This window comes from Micrasema longulum, unplaced genomic scaffold (genome assembly GCF_059751315.1).
Source record: "Micrasema longulum isolate JH-2025_06_02 unplaced genomic scaffold, ASM5975131v1 h1tg000850l, whole genome shotgun sequence".
In the NCBI taxonomy this organism is placed as follows: domain Eukaryota; kingdom Metazoa; phylum Arthropoda; class Insecta; order Trichoptera; family Brachycentridae; genus Micrasema; species Micrasema longulum.
This window is the reverse complement of record NW_028278042.1, coordinates 240,171-258,555: the sequence shown is the minus strand read 5'-3', so window position 1 is coordinate 258,555 and position 18,385 is coordinate 240,171. Positions and strand designations below refer to the sequence as shown.

Below are 18,385 nucleotides of genomic sequence, written 5' to 3'. Positions count from 1 at the left end.
CTCAGTACGCTACTTCTGATTTAAATTCAACTATGCCTTGTTGTGTCCTTTTAAAGTGTAGAAATATTGCTAGGATCTTAAAGAAACAGGATGCAATCAGATTTCATGTGTAATTAGCAAATGAATGTTGAAGTAGCAAATGAATTACTTAAAAATTGAATTATTTTTCCATCTGTCAGATTGTCGAAAAAACTAAATTAACATTTCGTTAGTGAAGCCAGGGTAGTAAATTTTTTTACCCTATTTTGCTTATCTAATGAGAGAACTAATGAAAATTGGATCTCGGATTAAACAACTCTATCGTAGACATTCGACCGACATTATCTTTTAAACATAAAAAATTATTTCACATGAAATAAAAATATCTGTTTTATGTAAAATAAAAATTGTTTTATATTTAAAGCTTAAAGTTCATTGAATCAATTACTCTTATCAAATGACCCTTTACTTATCTACTCTGTTGCGTCAATCAATACTTCCGCGTGCACAATAAAATTTTAGAGAAATTAACAGATTGCTTTTTTTTTACCTTACATTTGTGTTATGATTATATTTTTCCCATCGTGCAACATTACGCGGCGACATCACGAATGCTTGGGTGAAAGTGGGACATAGTGAGGGGATTTTCGGACACAGTTCGATGTATTGAAATATTATTCTACACCCCTTCAGGACTATTTTTAAATCTATGGTTATAACAGTAACAGGAGAGTTACATATATGCCGTTAAAATGTAATGGTATATGGCCGTATATTTATGCCGTTCAGTTTGAGAAAATAACAAGTACATGCACATATTGAATCTCAAAATTTTAGACAAAAATTAAAAACGAAGATAAGGAAAATAAAAATACATAAAAAAATATCACTATACTATGAACATATTTTGAGTTTGTCCAAATTTTTGTAGACAAGGACTGGATTCAACTCCCTGGGGAGCTGTTTATATTAACATATTACAACAGAGATGAAGAACATTTAAGAGAAGGTAATATAGAAGTCTAGGCATCTACAGGGCTTATGACCTGTCAATGGCTGGTTTAAGTGGCCACTTTACACACTGTGTAACATTCACCATTCTGCCTATATTTGAACATCTATATTCCTTTAATTCTTCCATCTGTTGATGTTTGTGAATTTGAAGAGCTGAAACCTTTATTAATGCCTTTTCTTAAATGTTCTTCATCTCTGTTGTAACATGTTAATATAAACAGCTTCCCAGGGAGTTGAATCCAGTCCTTGTCTACAAAAATTTGGACAAACTCAAAATATTGTTGGTAAATATTTTAATTTTTCATATATTTTCTTGTATTTAAAAAATAAATTTATATATTATTATTTGTATAAACATGTTTATTCTGATCTTTCCGGCTGTTAATTTTTATCTGTTAATTATTGTTTTTATAAATGTAAATAATATTATTAAGTCAGTATAAATATAATCTTCACCAACAAGCAACAAAAGTGGTTTGGTGGGATTTTAGTTTTAGTAAAGATATAACAAGTAAATTTTTTTTTTAAATTGTAAAAATGTATAATTATGCTATTAAATAAAAATAAAAAAACTGTCACCGCACGGTGGCAAACGTTTCGACCACTTTTTATTTGTTGGTAAAATTAAATTGTTTTACAAGATTACTACTTACTAAACAAACCAAATATTATGAAATATAGTTTATTGTTGAAAATCACATTGAAAAATACAAAAAAATAATTCAAAACTTACCACCCCATAATATTTAGTGAATAAAATTGAGTTAGAATGATATGGCACAAAACATTTATTGCAAAGTGCTAATTTGCACGAACTGCATATTAGGTTGCTGAGTTTGACTGTTTTTTTTTTGTGCTGCAATATGCACACCTTCTCCACGTACCAATAATTGGTAAATGGTTGCCAATATTGACATGTCTAATGGATTCATTCATTTATGGAATTCATCTATGTCAAATCCAAGCAATGTCCCTTTTGTGTAGGATATAAGTCACTTTAATGTATAATTTCAATCGTAAATAACATTTTCAACAAGTTAGCAAAAGTTTCATACCGACTTTTTGTAGCAACGCAGTATTTAACACCAAATTGATGACTGAAATTTGTTGAAGAAAATTGGTTAGCATCCCCTCCGTTCTTTGTCCAAGTAAAATCGGAGTTGTTGGTGAGTTGCCATTTGGAAGAGGCGTATTTACACCGCAAGACAAATAAATTTACGAGTTCTCAAAAAAAACTAAAATTGACATATAATGAATTATTCTTGATATTTAATTAGTTTTTTTTATATTGTTTGACATATGTGATGACTACTCGTTATTTCAAGGTTAAAATAAAAAATCTTACTCATGAATTGTACTTAGAAATTGCCATTATATATCAGGTATCAGATTACCCGAACCTTAGAGACCCATAACGGTTCATTTATGGTCGAGTGTTTGTGATGGAATAATAAAAGACATGTTATTTTTTAATTCATATTTAAGAAGTAGGTTCTTATCGCTTTATTTTAAATTAAAGTATTTTACATTTAAACATATTTATAACATTTAAAAATATTTAGTACTTAGTGAATTCACCTTTATTTTTTATAACATGTAAAATTCTATTATTTAGAGAAGCGTAAAGCGAATCTAAAATTTCTGATGTTATTTCTTCTTCCCAAACTTGAATTAAGTTTTTTTTTAATTCCTCAATGTTTTTTGATTTTTTTTTCCCGACTTTTTTTTTTCATAATCGCCCATAAATTTTCTATCGGGTTCAAATCAGGGCTATTCCCGGGCCACGTCAACGGTTTTAAGCCAATTTTCTCCTTGAATTCATTGATCTATAAAAAAACAATAAATTATTTATCATGTGGTCACAAAATGCATTAAAAAAAATATATATTTGTACTCACAGTGCGGGCTCTATGGCACGGCGCAGAATCGTCCTGAAAAATTGGGTCCGCGGTATACTGCGTAATGTCCTCGATTGTTGGAATAATATGTTTTTTTAACACTTTTTTGTACTGAATGGCATTCATCGTACCCTGTACAAAATTTAGAGGTCCTAAACCGTATGCTGTCATGCACCCCCAAATCATCACGTAGGGTGAATGTTTAACAGTTCGAGTGACGCACGACGGATGATATCTTTCCCCACGTTTTCGTCGAACTATCTTTCTGCCGTCTGGACCAAAAAGGTTGAATTTTGATTCATCAGAGAAAACAACATTTTGCCAATCCTCCAAGGTCCAATTCTGGTGCTCTTTCGCCCAATCCAGTCTAGCCTTCTTCATTTTGTCCGTGAGTAATGGTTTCTTTGCGGGACTCCGTGCTTGGAAACCATGCTCCAACAGCCGCCTGGACACTGTTTTTACTGAAAATGTTGATGTGCTGGTAGACTGCACCTCTGCGTGTATTTCAGGTGCCGTTAAAAATCGATCGCGCATAACAATTTTTTTTATTAAGCGATCATCTCGGGCAGATGTCACGCGCCCCCGTCCGCTTCCTTTTTTCCGTTCTATGGATCCAGTTTCTTGGATTTTTTTAAATAAAAACCTCACTGCACCTTCTGAATACCCAACTCGACGAGATATTTCACAATTAGATATGTTTTCTTGCGACAATGTGATTATTTTGGATTTTATCGCAATCGACATTTGCTTTGCACTTTCCATGATTGTTGTGTTATGTTCACTCAAACGCGGGTAAAACAAGACTGTTGAGACATTTTAAAATGTAAATATTGTAGAAAGGTGACACATAGTGTCTTTAATTTATTAAACAAAAGAAAGAGGTATCGATAAAGGATTTCTTAGAAAAAGGGTTCAGTAAAGTCAAGGGGCGCGGTAGCAGGTAAACTCGTAATTTTTTTTGTCTTGCGGTGTAGTTCCTCACTGGAACTGCTACTATAATCAAAAGATGGGGCCAGGTTTCCTGGACATGGTATGTAATCGGCATCTGCCACCAAATCATCGCCATAGTCTAAAAACGTGGTATCTTCCATTGCTTAAGACGTTCTATTGGTTGATGTGGATGGTCCGTATGCATCAGCTGTTGTAGTGGTACGTCGGGAAAATGTTGAGTGGTGCTTGGGTAAACTATCTTCTGAATCTGAGTCGCCTCTAATATCCGATTCGTCGGCCATTTCATAATTTCCTTCGTTCATATAATATTCACAATCCTTTTCTGTCAATGGCCTCCTGTTATTATCGGCCATGTTTTAAAAGGGCGTTACAATGAATAAAAAATGTATTAAACATAATTTGAACTGAAATTAATACTATAAAAACGTAAATAAAATCCAATAAAGCAACAAAACAAAAATCAATATACTTTAGAGTTATTTTCTGATTTTATTATCTGATAACACGTCAGCCCTATGTTTCTGCAGATCAAATTTAGTTTTAAAATATTATACATATGTATTACTGTAGAAAAAATATTATGGTTTAATAAAATACGTGATAAAAATATTTCAAAATTAAATATAATCTTTTTTATTAATATCCCTACAGAGATGAGGTAGATTTTTTTCAAATTCAGGATTATGGATATTCGAGCGTTTACAGGGCTTATGACCTGTCATTGGCTGGGTTAAGTGGCCACTTTACGTATTACAACATTCCCCATTCCGCTTATTAGCGAATATCGACACAGGTAACATTTTTTTTTATTTTTGTATATATGTTATTAAATGAGAAACCATTCACAAGCGTGTTTGAGCGCCATCTATGTCATAAGCCCTGTAAACGCTCGAATATCCATAATCCTGAATTTGAAAAAATTCTACCTCATCTCTGTAGGGATATTAATAAAAAATATATACCTACTCCCCCTTGGGAGAAATCCAGATTTGTGTATGTACAAAATACACGTACCAAAAATAATGTTAAATATAATCTGTCGAATTTGACACATAGATAAACATTTTCATCAAAATACTCAAAACTACGAACATCAAATATGTTTTTAGTATTTAATACTGATATATGATCATTAAAAAATATAAATCTTACCTATTTTCTCCTTGAAGGCGGTTTAGAATCGAAAAAAACAGAGAAACAAGTCAAGACACGTCCAAACAGCGCAAAGTTCCGCGCGGGGATATATGTTACACTTATTTAGTTTTTGCCACAACTTGCACCACCGGTTTCAATTTGTACCAAAAATGACATTTATACTGACCACTGTCTGTTTACCTAACGAAACAAGTACATAAATATAATTTTAGATGGAAATTAGTAGAGATATTGACCTTTATTGAAAGTGGCACGTATATTTGCCACAGACCTATGAAAAAAGTTAATGTTAAAGTGAGAGCAAACTGCTATAAAGTTTACGACTAACTTCGTTAACCTGATCGTTCTAAATCCATTTAATATATTGTTATCGATATTAGTAATATGTGATATTTACCCATTGGTGAAAGATGTTGAGTGTTATTATTTTTATATTTTACGAATTGTAAATATATATTCTGATATCTTTTACTGTTTTGCGAACTGAAAATAAATAAATGAAAACGCGTGACGTTTGTCTATGGAGGTCGCCATCTTGTCTACGATCACGTGGCCCCGTGACGTTGGCAATACTGCTTCCTATTTTCGTCGCTTGACATAATCCGATCAAATGAAAACTCTAGCCTCAGTAATTTCTGTGTCAAAACGGAGTGCGGTCGTCGCTCGCTATGATTCAACTTTGAAATCCTTTGAAGTATCGCGAATCGATTATCGAAGTCAATAATTTGAAGTAACATAAATTTTAAAAAGTAATTGCGTATACCCGTCGCCGATCCGTGAAAATAAAACTTAAATTCAATCCCGGAGTGTCTATTAATATCATTGCGTTATATCTAATTTTGTATCGAAAACAAAAATACTTACCGCTGCACATCTGTGTTTATTTTTTGTATTGTGAGCGAATTTCTATTGAATTCTTGAATGTTTTTACAGTCTCCGTGCGTAATGGTGCATAGGACACAACTGCTTTGCAACGCGAGCTGTGGCCTGTAGCGTATCCTTATCGCTTATTCAATTAATTATTTATTGTGTTAAAAGTCGCTTTGATTCGATCCACAGTTCAGTGGCTCAATCACAAATAACTATCAATGTGCCAATAAGCGACGTGATAACAATTTCGCACCATGGTTGTTTATCGTATTCGCGATCACAATGCAACATCTGTGAACACCTAATATTAAATGTCAAAATATTTACGTTTCGCGGCGTATAATCCTGCTGCGCAATCACATATTTGAATTTCACCGGCGTCAATATGGAAAATATTCCAAAAGTGACATTTTGATTTATTTATTTATTATTTATCACGCTATTCATTGCATTTAGCCAGCGCGGCGGTTGGCAAGCCAAATGCCAAGAAAAGCAGTCGCCATGGTACCTAATTGCAATTTTATTTTCACTTTTTTGTATAACATATTCCTTACTATATGCAATATATTGTATTATTTTTTATAGTAAACGCCGATTTTTCGCCAGTGAACTGTATTTATTTACGAGGGAAAAAAAAACAAACAGACACGAGCGTTGACTTAGAGATTACACACGCGTTGACTTATGACTGCGATCACTTAAGCATGTTCACTATTGTTCGTTGTGATCGCTCAAATGCTTAGCATGTTTTAAATCACGTCGATAGTTATTTGTGACGGCAAAGTTTCTTTAAAATGTACGAAAAAAAATACAAACAATATTTTTATAAAAACAAACTAGTTTGAACGATGTCACTGGTTCATATAATTTAACTTATCATAAAAGAGCTGTGGAGGATATCCGGTTTACAACAGCAACAACAAACGCCGTTTTCCCGTAAGGATAGGCAAAGAGGATAGAACCACACGTAACTCTATCTTTGCATACACATCTCGCTTCCTCTAAATTCATACATCTTCTCATGCACGCGCGCCGATTATGCCGACTTTTGACATGTCCGTCTTCAAGTATTTGTTGGATTTGGTCATGCTATGTCTTTCTCGGTCTTCCTCGTTTTCTGCATCCATCAACATTCGTGTTGTAAATATTTTTAGCCGTTCTTTCGCTGTCCATTCGCTCTACATGTCCAAACACCCCTTTCTTGATTCTGTCAAAAATGCAGGTCTCAGCCTTACATAGTTCACGGACGTAGACATTTGTGAACCTATCATACATCGTTTTACCACGCATTCGCTTGAGGAATCGCATTTCGACAACATTTAGCCTACTATTATCATTATTTTTCCAATTCTATACTTTGCTCCCATACATCAGAGTTGGCACTAGAAGTCCACTGTGAACTGATAGTTTTGCCTCCTGCGATAAACATTCTATGAAAGAACATTCAAACAGTCTATGAAATACTGTTCAGTAAAAAAAAAAGATTTTTCTACTTTTTAGTAGCATAAAAAATATTTTGAAATTTGTAATTTTGAATTCCCGCAAATACGTAACGATTTATGTTCATTTTCAACTTTGTTCCAAACCATTCGATTTTTTTGGACATCGTCACGAATCTTGACGTCACAGCTATCAATACCCAACATGTCTCATTTTTCTAGTTGCACTTTTCGATATTTATTTTTAAAAGTTATACACGGTGTGTAAGGGTAAGACCGCAAAACTTAAGAGGAATATTCCTCGTATTAAGCTTTAAAAAAAATCCTTATAAAATTTTTCCATATAGTAATTTAAAAAAAATATATATATATATGATCTTAAAATGTAGTGAATACTTAATTTCTTGGACAAGCAGTCCCTCCTCAACGTATCGCTTCATTGGTCAAACGGGTTTTTATTTCAATTTTTTTGTTGAGGATGGGTAGAGGGTTGCGGAAGGGATGCTTGTCCGAAAAATCAAAGATTTACTCCATTTTAAGATTACAAAAAAAATAATTTTAAAATGATTTTTTGGAAAAAAAAATATTAGGAGTTTTTTGAAAGCTTACCGTCAGAAATGTTCCTCTGTAGTTTTGTGGTCTGGCCCTTAAAAACCGTGTATATAAAAAAAAAAATCTACAATATCCATATTGATTTTAAAAATACAATTAATAATTCTACATTCATTTCATATATTTGCATCGGTATTCTTACGTGATATTATCCTATTAGTTTACAAATCGTCGCCTTAATTCGTTTTTGTCCAACAGATTATTTTTAACGAAATTAAGTCATGTATTATTAATATTTAAAGCATTAACTTTGTTGTCAAACATTTTCATAAATATTATTAAATATTTGTATACAACCACGTACCGGCTTTTCTATGTCTACCGGTTTCAACACGCACCCGTCTCTTCGTCAGGACACCAATTAAACCAACTTTTTATTTCGTTTTTAAAATATCACTTAAACTCTAAACTTTATTGTCAAATAAAAAAATTGAAAATAAAAATGTTAATAGGGGTTAGACTTTTTTTGTCCATGTGCTCTGTAGCTGCAAGACGTTCTGTTATCTAGCTCATATATAACATCATAATTGTAATGTATCATAATTGGAGACGAGGAACTAGAATCCCAACCGTCCATGCGCTCTGTAGCAGCAAGACGTGTTGGGATATTTATTTATTGTACAGCGCCCTTGAGGTGATTTTCACAAAAATGGCGCTATATAAATTATCCAAACATTATTATTATTATTATTAACATGCAAACCAACATGCAAAACCCACTATACACCTTCACCATAGTTGTTGCACAAAAAATATAAAACCAACACGACATGCATTTTAATAAGCACATGCACTTATTAAATTATAAAAAAAAATATATGTTGTCTGAGAAATAAATGAAAAAAGTAGAATTATTTCACATTAGGAAAGCTTTAAAAAATAATGTTCCTTTGATCAATAATCAAACAACCTTTTAATATAGTCCCTTATACGATGTTCCACTGTAATGGTCACTCTAGTAAACCTATTAAGCTTACTTCCTCCCTCCATCCCCTCTACTTTTTTTATTAATTCTCAAACAAAATAATATTTTCATAATTTAATCAGTGCATGTTTGTTCTAATCAGTGCATGTGCTTATTAAAATGCAGTTGTGTCAGTTTTATATTTTTGTGCAACAACTATGATGAAGGTGTATAGTGGGTTTTGCATGTTGGTTTAATTGGTGTCCTGACGAAGAGACGGGTACGCCTCGAAACCGGTAGACATAGAAAAGTCTGTAAGTGATTATATACAAATATTTAATGACATTTATTAAGTTATGTGTTCGAAAGTTCTAAAAAAACCTTTATTATTTAAATTTATATAAAAAAATGTTTAAGGGGCTTTTTAACGAATCTTGTTTTAAGTTGTGGTCATCATTTATGCATATTTTCTAAAAAAAACTTTTAAGCTCTATTTCTGCAGATTTGTGTTTTGGTCTGATGTACCAAAACGAACTGAAGCGACGAAATGCTTTGCCCAATGCACCACTGGCTGTGGTCGCTCAACGTCTTAAATAATAATAATATTTTTAACATATTCGTCATTTTCGTCACCCAAAAAATATAGGTTACAAGAGTTGAAATATTTTTTTTCAGTTACTGTGATGTGTTAATAAGTTGAAACAAAATATATTTTCTAGTGTTTAATTTGCGTTTACAATGAACGAAAACTTCGTAACAAATATGAATTTTGTGGGTAAGTCTAATGTTTTTTATTTTATTATATTTTTTTCACATTATAAACTATTATAAATAAGATAAATAATGTGACCCCACTAGGGTTACCCGTGCCGAGGACACTTAACAATATATATTTTTTTTAATATTTATATTTGTGAGAATGAACAAATGATTTTTTGAACAAAAATCATAATATTGATGGAGTTTTATTTGTTTATTTATTAAGGAAATCGTACAGTCTTTAAATAAAAAAAGGTACACAAAATCAATTACAAAAAGTATTAGTAGCAATTACAGATTTCACACTAATTTATTATGAATGCAGGAGGAGAGGGGAAAAATAATTGAATTCTAAAAAAGTAAAAATATGAATATTAAATAAAAAGTACTTAAAAGGGAGAAGACATTGTATAGCTCCAACTCTACTTTAATCCCTTTCTCTCTGCTTCCGTGAACATTTAAATTTCTTTGTAAAAATTCACTACCAACAATAATTTATTAGATGCAGGTAGTAGATGTACATATGAATAAGTATAAGTTAAGAGTTGAAATCAAAAGTTAAAATTAAAAGTTTAATTTAAAAGTTCACCATTTTGCCTATGTTTGTTTTCAGGCGTTGCCTAGTATGTGAAATAATTCAGTCAGATGAATCTCTTTACAACAATAAAGGTTTCAGCTCATTAACTTCACTAAAGTCAACAAAAGGAAGAATTGAAGAAATATGTATGTTTAAACATAGGCAAAACGGTCAATGTTACACGGTGTGTAAAGTGGCCACTTAAACCAGCCAATGACAGGTCATAAGCCCTGTAAATGCCTTGACTTCCATATTCCCTTATTTAAGGTATTCTCCATCCCTGTTGTAATTTGTTAATCTTAATGACTCCCGAGGGGGTGAAATCCAGTCTTTTGTCTGCGAACATTTGGACAAACTCAAATATTGTAATGAAACCAACTGGTCCAAGAAGAAGTTTAAAAATTGAAAAATTGTTTTCAGGCGTTGCCTAGTATGTGAAATAATTCAGTCAGATGAATCTCTTCCCAACAATAAAGGTTTCAGCTCTTTAACTTCACTAAAATCAACAAATGGAACAATTGAAGAAATATGGATGTTCAAACATAGGCAAAATGGTGAATGTTACACAGTGTGTAAAGTGGCCACTTAAACCAGCCAACGACAGGTCATAAGCCCTGTAAATGCCTTGATATCCATATTCCCTTATTTAAGGTATTCTCCATCCCTGTTGTAATTTGTTAATCTTAATGACTCCCGAGGGGGTGAAATCCAGTCTTTTGTCTACGAACATTTGGACAAACTCAAATATTGTAAAAGTTAAAAGTCAAGCAGGAGATAAATTTAAAATTTCTAGGAGATCTGATAAAAATATGGTATTTAAAATGTAATATGTCGATGTCACTAAAACTGTCATTATAGGTAATCTGTATTCGTCGAAGAGTGCTATTTTTCAAATAATTAGTCATCGAGTTAGGAATGTCGAAGAGTACAGATTGACGAGTTCTGCGGACAGGGACTCGATATGAAATGCCCCCAACAATTTTTGGGCTATCAATTAGGTAATGAACAATTTTGTAGAGAAAGCTCATATCCAACATGGTACGCCGAGTTGCGAGATTTTGAACCTTGTGAAAACTAGCGGAGTCAGTCCCACTTGAAAGACAAACATTATTTTTGAAATCTAATTGTCTAAGAAAATAGTTTTGAATATATTCAATACGATTTTTGTAAGTATTATATTCAGGATTCCAAATCGGCAAACCAAACTCTAGGATACTACGCACATATGAAAAAAAAAGTTTTCCTCATGCGTCAGTTCTTGTGAAGGGTTTGGTTGATCGTATGACAAACCCTTACATTTTGTAAGCTTTTTCTACAGTTTTTTCTTTATGCTTGTTAAATGTGAGGTTTACTATCAAGTACAAGACCGAGGTCCCGGACTTCCGTAGAAGAATTTATAGTTAACTCGTTGATTTTATATGAACCATTTATTTTTTTGGAACGAATGCGGTAAAAAGAAATTTGCTGACACTTTTTAATGTTAACTCTTAAAACACTGTGGTAAATAATCCCTTTACGCGCGGTGATGTAACATCGTGTTACCACTAATAGAAGACGGAATATTCGTTCAGGCATTTGAAAAGAAAAAAAACATGGAGACACACTTTTTATTCATTCCTTTCCCTTAATTGGTTGGTTGGAAGAAATTGCCATTTGACAATAAACCCGCCAATGTACAAATAACATTATGTACAAAAAGTTAAATAAATAAATAATTTATGCGAAAATATATATAATTAAGCCGTTTTTTAGCAAAATAAATTAAAAATCACAAATACGCCACGCATGTTACGCGCGTGCGTTCCCCATTACTGGTCATCAACCGACTGAAGACTGAATCTGTTTTAGATAACACCCGCCGCAGAACAGCGTCTCTGTCTTCCTTGTTGACTATCTTCGTGCTCTCTCTTGTATAAAGTATATGTATAGATGTGATGCTGAATTAGCGGACATTCATTCTTCGCGTAGCGAGGATAAATATTTTTTGTATTAACATTGAGTATAAATAAACAAATTTTATTTTCTAAATCGGGTGTGAAAATGTCCACAACACAACCATAACCATAATACAAGATATTCTAATAGTGATCTGATACTAAGTGAAGGGGTCAACACTGTTCTGGCATCGAGACAACACTATAACGTAGGTAAAAAGGTCCATCACCTTTTGCCAGAATCGTGGAAAGACGGGAGTGTTGTCAAGTTACGGAAGGTGTTGACCTCGCTCTTTCGTGACATTGGTCGTAGGGAGTCAGAAAAGTTGATGCATGCCACGGATTAGAGAACCTTACTGGATGTCAAAAATAAAATATAAAAAATAAGGAATAATTAAAAAAATATATATTTATAGATGACAACCATGAAGTTTCGCATAAATAAATTGTCTATGTTTTTATGAATGTATGTATGTGTATGCGCATGGGTGTATGTACGTGTGTGTGTATGTACATTTGTATATATGTGTATGTCTGTATGTATATGAATCAAAATGTGTATCCGAATAAGTTTATATTTTGTTTGTCTGTGCTCTATATTAATTTGTTAACTATTATAATATATTAAAATGTAATTGCCTAGCTTGGAACGGGGTATGTACCCTTGTTAGCTGGGCAAAGTGAACATGGAATTGTATTTTGATAAAGAGTGTGAATAAATAAATAAATAAATAAATGGCGCGTGATAACTACTTTTAAGTACATTGTGGATATCTGTTGAGGATATTCCATCTTTCCTGCATTCTGCTTCAAGATTATGGCGTTGCAAACTGAAAAATGGGCACTGAAATAACAGATGTTCGATCCTCTGTGAAGAAATATCATCGCGTGGACAATAGTCATCATTCCTTAATTTAAACCTATTTAGGCAACTTCTCATAGCTCCGTGTCCGGTAAATATTTGGGTCGTTTCGAAATTACTTTGGCGATGATGAAGGAAGTTTGCCGCATCAGCCAGCGTTGGGAAAAACATTTTAGTGATTTTACCTGTAGAAGAAGCGCGGTAATGATTCTACTTATTGGAGATGACTCCGAGCAGCCGTTTAGTAAACGCATAAACGGGAGCTGATGCGGTGCCCTATGCTCCAATCGCTGGGCTTGGGAAACAATAATGATGCCTGTATTTAGACCAGTTAATTTAATTTTAATTGTCTGCTTAGTGTGTCAATGCGTTGTCATTATTGGATGGGACATTCATATGTGTACACATAATATATGTGCATTCTCATTATGCAACATACGCTTAGACCAAGGTTGCAATATGCCAAGTGTATAATTGTTTTATGAACAATGCATCGTGTGTACAAATGTGCAATTTTACAAGTCCATCTATTTTCATTAATGAGTGATTTATTTTAAAATAAAATTTATATTTGAAACACTAATTATCTTTATACATATGACTAGCGGACCCGACAGAAGTTGTTCTGCCTGAACGTTGGCTTGCCTGCTATCATCTTGAAAAAATACTATTCATCTACGTACTTATTTGTAATTAAATTCCAAAACTAAAAATTGTTGATATTCAAAAAATATTAAATTTAAGTAGGCACTGGTTTATGGTTGAATTCCAAAACATACAATAAATATTTTTTCAAATATGGCATTCTTTTTGGAAACGTCAAACTCCGGTCGTCTCACCAACAAGGGGGTGTACTTATGTAGGAATACGATTTGAAAAATTAATTGAATTTAATATTATTTTAGTGTTGCCAAAAATCCAATAAAATCCAATATTTTTTTAAATATTTTTTTTCAAAAATATTTACAAAATATTCTTAAATTAAAGTCCTGCTGAGTTGCATACATACAACTCGTCAGCAGGTTCTTATAAATTACATTAATTATTTACACTTAGCCTACATTAACAATAATTTTACTTGAAAAACAATTACAGGTTACATTTTGAAAAATCACTAATACAAAAAACTTTTTTCTAAAAACCATAATTTGAGCAAACGTCGAACTCCTGTATTTAACTCAGTATTTTTAATATTGTTTGGTAACATATTAAATATTTTAGGTATACTGTATTGCAGTGTCCTTTTGGAAAGAATCTGATTGAAATCCACAAAAAAACAAATGCTGTTTGTGAACATTTAAAAACAAACTTTTTTACACACAAAAAAACAACATCTCTCCATTTTTTTTGCAAATGCATTCTCCTCGAATGCAACCCTGGTAGATCGATGAATTATTATTTATTAATTACATTATACATACATTTGTTAAGGACAGAGACACAGTTTATAGCGACACAATCAGGAACGACCCATGTCTGTGAACTTGCTCCGACTCGCTAGAAAATCCGTGTTGAGTCGGGGCACTTGTAATGCATTCATAACCATACATTCACACACATATAGACATATATATTCGCACATACATATTTATATTATATTTTATACATACATATACATATATATTAAGTTTATACACATCATTGATACTTTAAACATTATTACATTTTACATTTATAAATACATATTAATCATTTACCAGTTAACCCACATTTGATCGCAGAAATCCATTCCATTGGCTGGTTTAAGTGACCATTTTACACACTGTGCAACATTTTGCTTTCTGCCCATGTTTGAACACCCACATTACATACAAAGTGGTTAAAAACAAAGCTGTTCTATTCATTTTACTATCGCAATTAATTTATTTGACAGTATTTTATGTATTGCAAATGTTTGTAGACAAGGCTGGATATTAGGCTCCCTCTAATGTTAGAGACGCCCCTTCTTTATTTACATATAAATTAATATTGAAATTTCACTATCTAAATATTTGATTTTTGTTCCTTTTCCTCCTTCTTCCCTTCCCATTTCCCTTCCATTCTCCATAGTATAGTGTAGATTTTTAGTAAACTTTTGTTTTTTTTTAATTTTTATGAAAATATTATAATACACCTACAATAAATTTATTTCAACAGAGAGGAAAAACATTTTTGAGAGGGGAATATGGAAGTCTAGGCATTTACAGGGCTTATGACCTGTCATTGGCTGGTTTAAGCTCAAAAATGTTTTCCCTCTCTGCCGAAATAAATTTGAGTAAAAAAAATTATTCCAGTCTGCAAGCATTTGGACATACTCAAACATTGTTGTACCTTCAATAAGTTCATATGCCACTGATTTCCTCAAATTAAACGGATTGGGTAGGTAGGAAGAAATTGCCTTAAGGCAATATGACCGCCCTTGTGCGTATGTTTGTTAACAGTATGTTTGTGTCAAGTGTTTAAATAAATAAAACAAAATACAATACTAAAATTTAAAATAGGTGTCCACATTAAAACATTTAAAAAAAATACTATTGATATTACGCGATTGAATCGGTCTTGAGGTTAGAATATCATTTTAGTGAAGGCATTACCTCTCGTAAAGAACGAATGAAAATAAATAAAAAAAGTTGGAAACTAATGGGTAGAAAAAGTTTAAGCCTTGACTGACGGTTTATAGTTAACCGGTAACTGGTCACGCCGGATTACAGTGTTTACTGGACCGTCACTATGTCATTCTATTTTACAGTAATTTCTAACTTTTTGTACCAAGTAGAACTTATTATCAAAACAGTAGCGGACTGAGAACAAATTGGGTCTAATTTTTTTAGTATTTAAAGCATTGAATTTTTGTTTTTTTTTTCTTCGTTTATTCAGAAAAACAACAGCAATACAAAAAAATATACACAACATTATAAAAGAAACATAAAATTAAGCCAAATCAGTTTTCCACATAAATACAATTATAAAAATCCAGTTCAGTTAGATATTAATTCATAGAAGTGCATGTGTGTGAGTTTTTTTTTGTGTGAAGAAGCGTGTGTAAAAAAGTGGCGTGTGGTTTTGGTAGGTATGTGAATATGTGTGTGATTGTATATGGGTGTGAGAGTAGGTTTATGGACAGGGTGAGTGTGTGTTTGATATGAGTGAATAGAAACAACTTAAATTTATGATGTAAACATATTTTTTTTCATAAGATAGTTTTTTTTAATTTTGGTTTTAAAAGTGAGTTTACTGCAGTTAAATACGTCTATGTTTTTGAAAGATACATTAAAATTACGCGTCAAGTGAATCGGAGGAGAGTTCTGTGCATAGTTGGTGCGAACTGTAGGTACATGGAAGAGAGATAGATTCGTGTGACGGGTGCGGTAGCCAGGTACATTAAGGGCCAACTCAGAAACCAGAGCAGGGCTATCAAGACGTCCATTAAGAATATCATGTAAAATCCCCATATCTAATACCAAACGACGATCCTCAAGACTAAGTATATTATGTTTATGACAAGAAGTTTTATAGTTGAGGTCCGTAAATCTGGATCTCCAATTGAGATGTCTCAAAAATGTTTTCTGAATATTTTCAAGCCTTATCTTGTGTATGGAATACTGGGGAGACCACACAGAGGAGGCATATTCAAGGAGACTGCGAACGTAAGCGAAATGAATTCTTGAATAACTGTGGTAAATAATCCCTTTGCGAGCAGTGATGGAACATCGTGTCACCACTAGTAAAAGACGGAATATTCTAAAGCTCAGACATTTGAAAAAAAAATATTGAAATATCTTCAATATTTTGAGTTTGTTCAAATTTTTGTAGACAAGGACTGGATTCAACTCCCTAGGGAGCTGTTTATATCAACATTCTACAACAGAGATGAAGAACATTTAAAAGAAGGTAATATAGAAGTCTAGGCATCTTCAGGGCTTATGATTAGTCAATGGCTGGTTTACGTGGCCACTTTACACACTGTGTAACATTCACCATTCTGTCTATACTTGAATATCTATATTCCTTCAATTCTTTCATCTGTTGATTTAAATCAGCCATTGACAGGTCATAAGCCCTGTAGATGCCTAGACTTCTATATTATCTTCTCTTAAATGTTCTTCATCTCTGTTGTAGAATGTTGATATAAACAGCTCCCCAGGCAGTTGAATCCAGTCCTTGTCTACAAAAATTTGAACAAACTAAAATATTGTTGATAAATTACCTGGTCCATGAAGAAGTATAGAAATTGAAAAAATAATATTTTCAGGCGTTGCCTAGTATTTAGGTGAAATAATTCAATTAGATGAATCTCACCCGCATAAATAAAGGTTTCAGCTCTTTAACTTCACAAACATCAACAGATGAAAGAATTGAAGGAATATAGATGTTCAAATAAAGGCAGAATGGTGAATGTTACACAGTGTGTAAAGTAGCCACTTAAACCAGCCATTGACATGTCATAAGCCCTGTAGATGCCTAGACTTCTATATTACCTTATCTTAAATGTTCTTCATCTCTGTTATAGAATGTTGATTGAAATATCTTTATATATATAATTTCTCTGTACGTGTGATGTTACCGTACTTCTAAACGGCTTAACCGATTAACGTGCGGTTTTCAGAGAAATATAGATCTTTGCGCTGTGCGTGTTTGTAGCTATTAAAATCTTCAATCTAATATGTAAAAAAGAAGTTGGGAGCATAAATGTTTTATTCATCGATCAACCAAGGTTGCAAAAAAATGTTTTTTTAAACGCAATGCGTACTAGCCACACATTACCGGGGAGGGAGGCTTAAATGAACCTCTTGTTTAAACTAATATTAATTGATTAATTTTCTTTTCATATATTCTTAGCTGAAAGTCTTTGGTAAAATTTTGATTTCAAAATTTGGTGCTCACTTCGAAAAATACGAAACAATTGGCAGAAGAATACGAAGGTGTCACAATTTACATTCTTCTTTTGCAATTTCTCAAAAAGTTGATTTTTTCAGTTGAGTCGTTTTCGTCCGAAATATTTTGTTTTCTTTAACTAATCCAACAAAAAATAAACTAGTCATTATTATACAAGACTTGAAACATTTGACTTTACTCCAGGGGAAAATATCGTCTGTGTAAAGTAAGCGTGTAAATCTGTGTTTGAAAGTTTGGATTTTGTCTAAGGGAAGAGACCATTGCAGGAGACTCCTGCGAGACATTGTATACATACTATTATCTTTTTAGCTGTGATGTTACACTAGGCTACAAACGATACAATACCTAATATATCTCTCTTCTTTATTTAAATGATGAAATTGTATTTTTTGTAATCTTCAAATGGACATTTTCACACCGGATTCTGAAAGTAAAATTTGGATAACTGTGGGGTTTATAGTCCATAATCGATGACACACACACGTGTCAAATTAGTTCATCTAAAATAGTGCGATGATTGATGAAACAAAATCATAGTTTTGTATAGTATCCAATA

At 32.6% G+C, this 18,385-nt stretch overlaps 1 protein-coding gene across 5 annotated transcripts in view; it reads left to right on the top strand.

The window, feature by feature from the left end:
* LOC148278627 (translational regulator orb2-like) overlaps positions 1-18,385 on the top strand; it is a 273,697-nt gene that overhangs the window by 51,820 nt on the left and 203,492 nt on the right. The window contains exons 1-2 of one of the 5 annotated variants that reach the window (XM_088231121.1): positions 5,619-5,727; positions 9,498-9,597. The exons of 2 other annotated variants lie outside the window; for them this stretch is intronic. In XM_088231121.1, coding sequence (XP_088087247.1) covers positions 9,561-9,597 — 37 coding nt within the window. In that variant the 5' untranslated portion in view covers positions 5,619-5,727; positions 9,498-9,560. Of the gene's footprint in view, positions 1-5,618; positions 5,728-9,468; positions 9,598-18,385 lie in introns of those variants that run through there. 2 more of the 5 variants (XR_015823138.1, XM_088231122.1) reach the window with 2 other exon arrangements.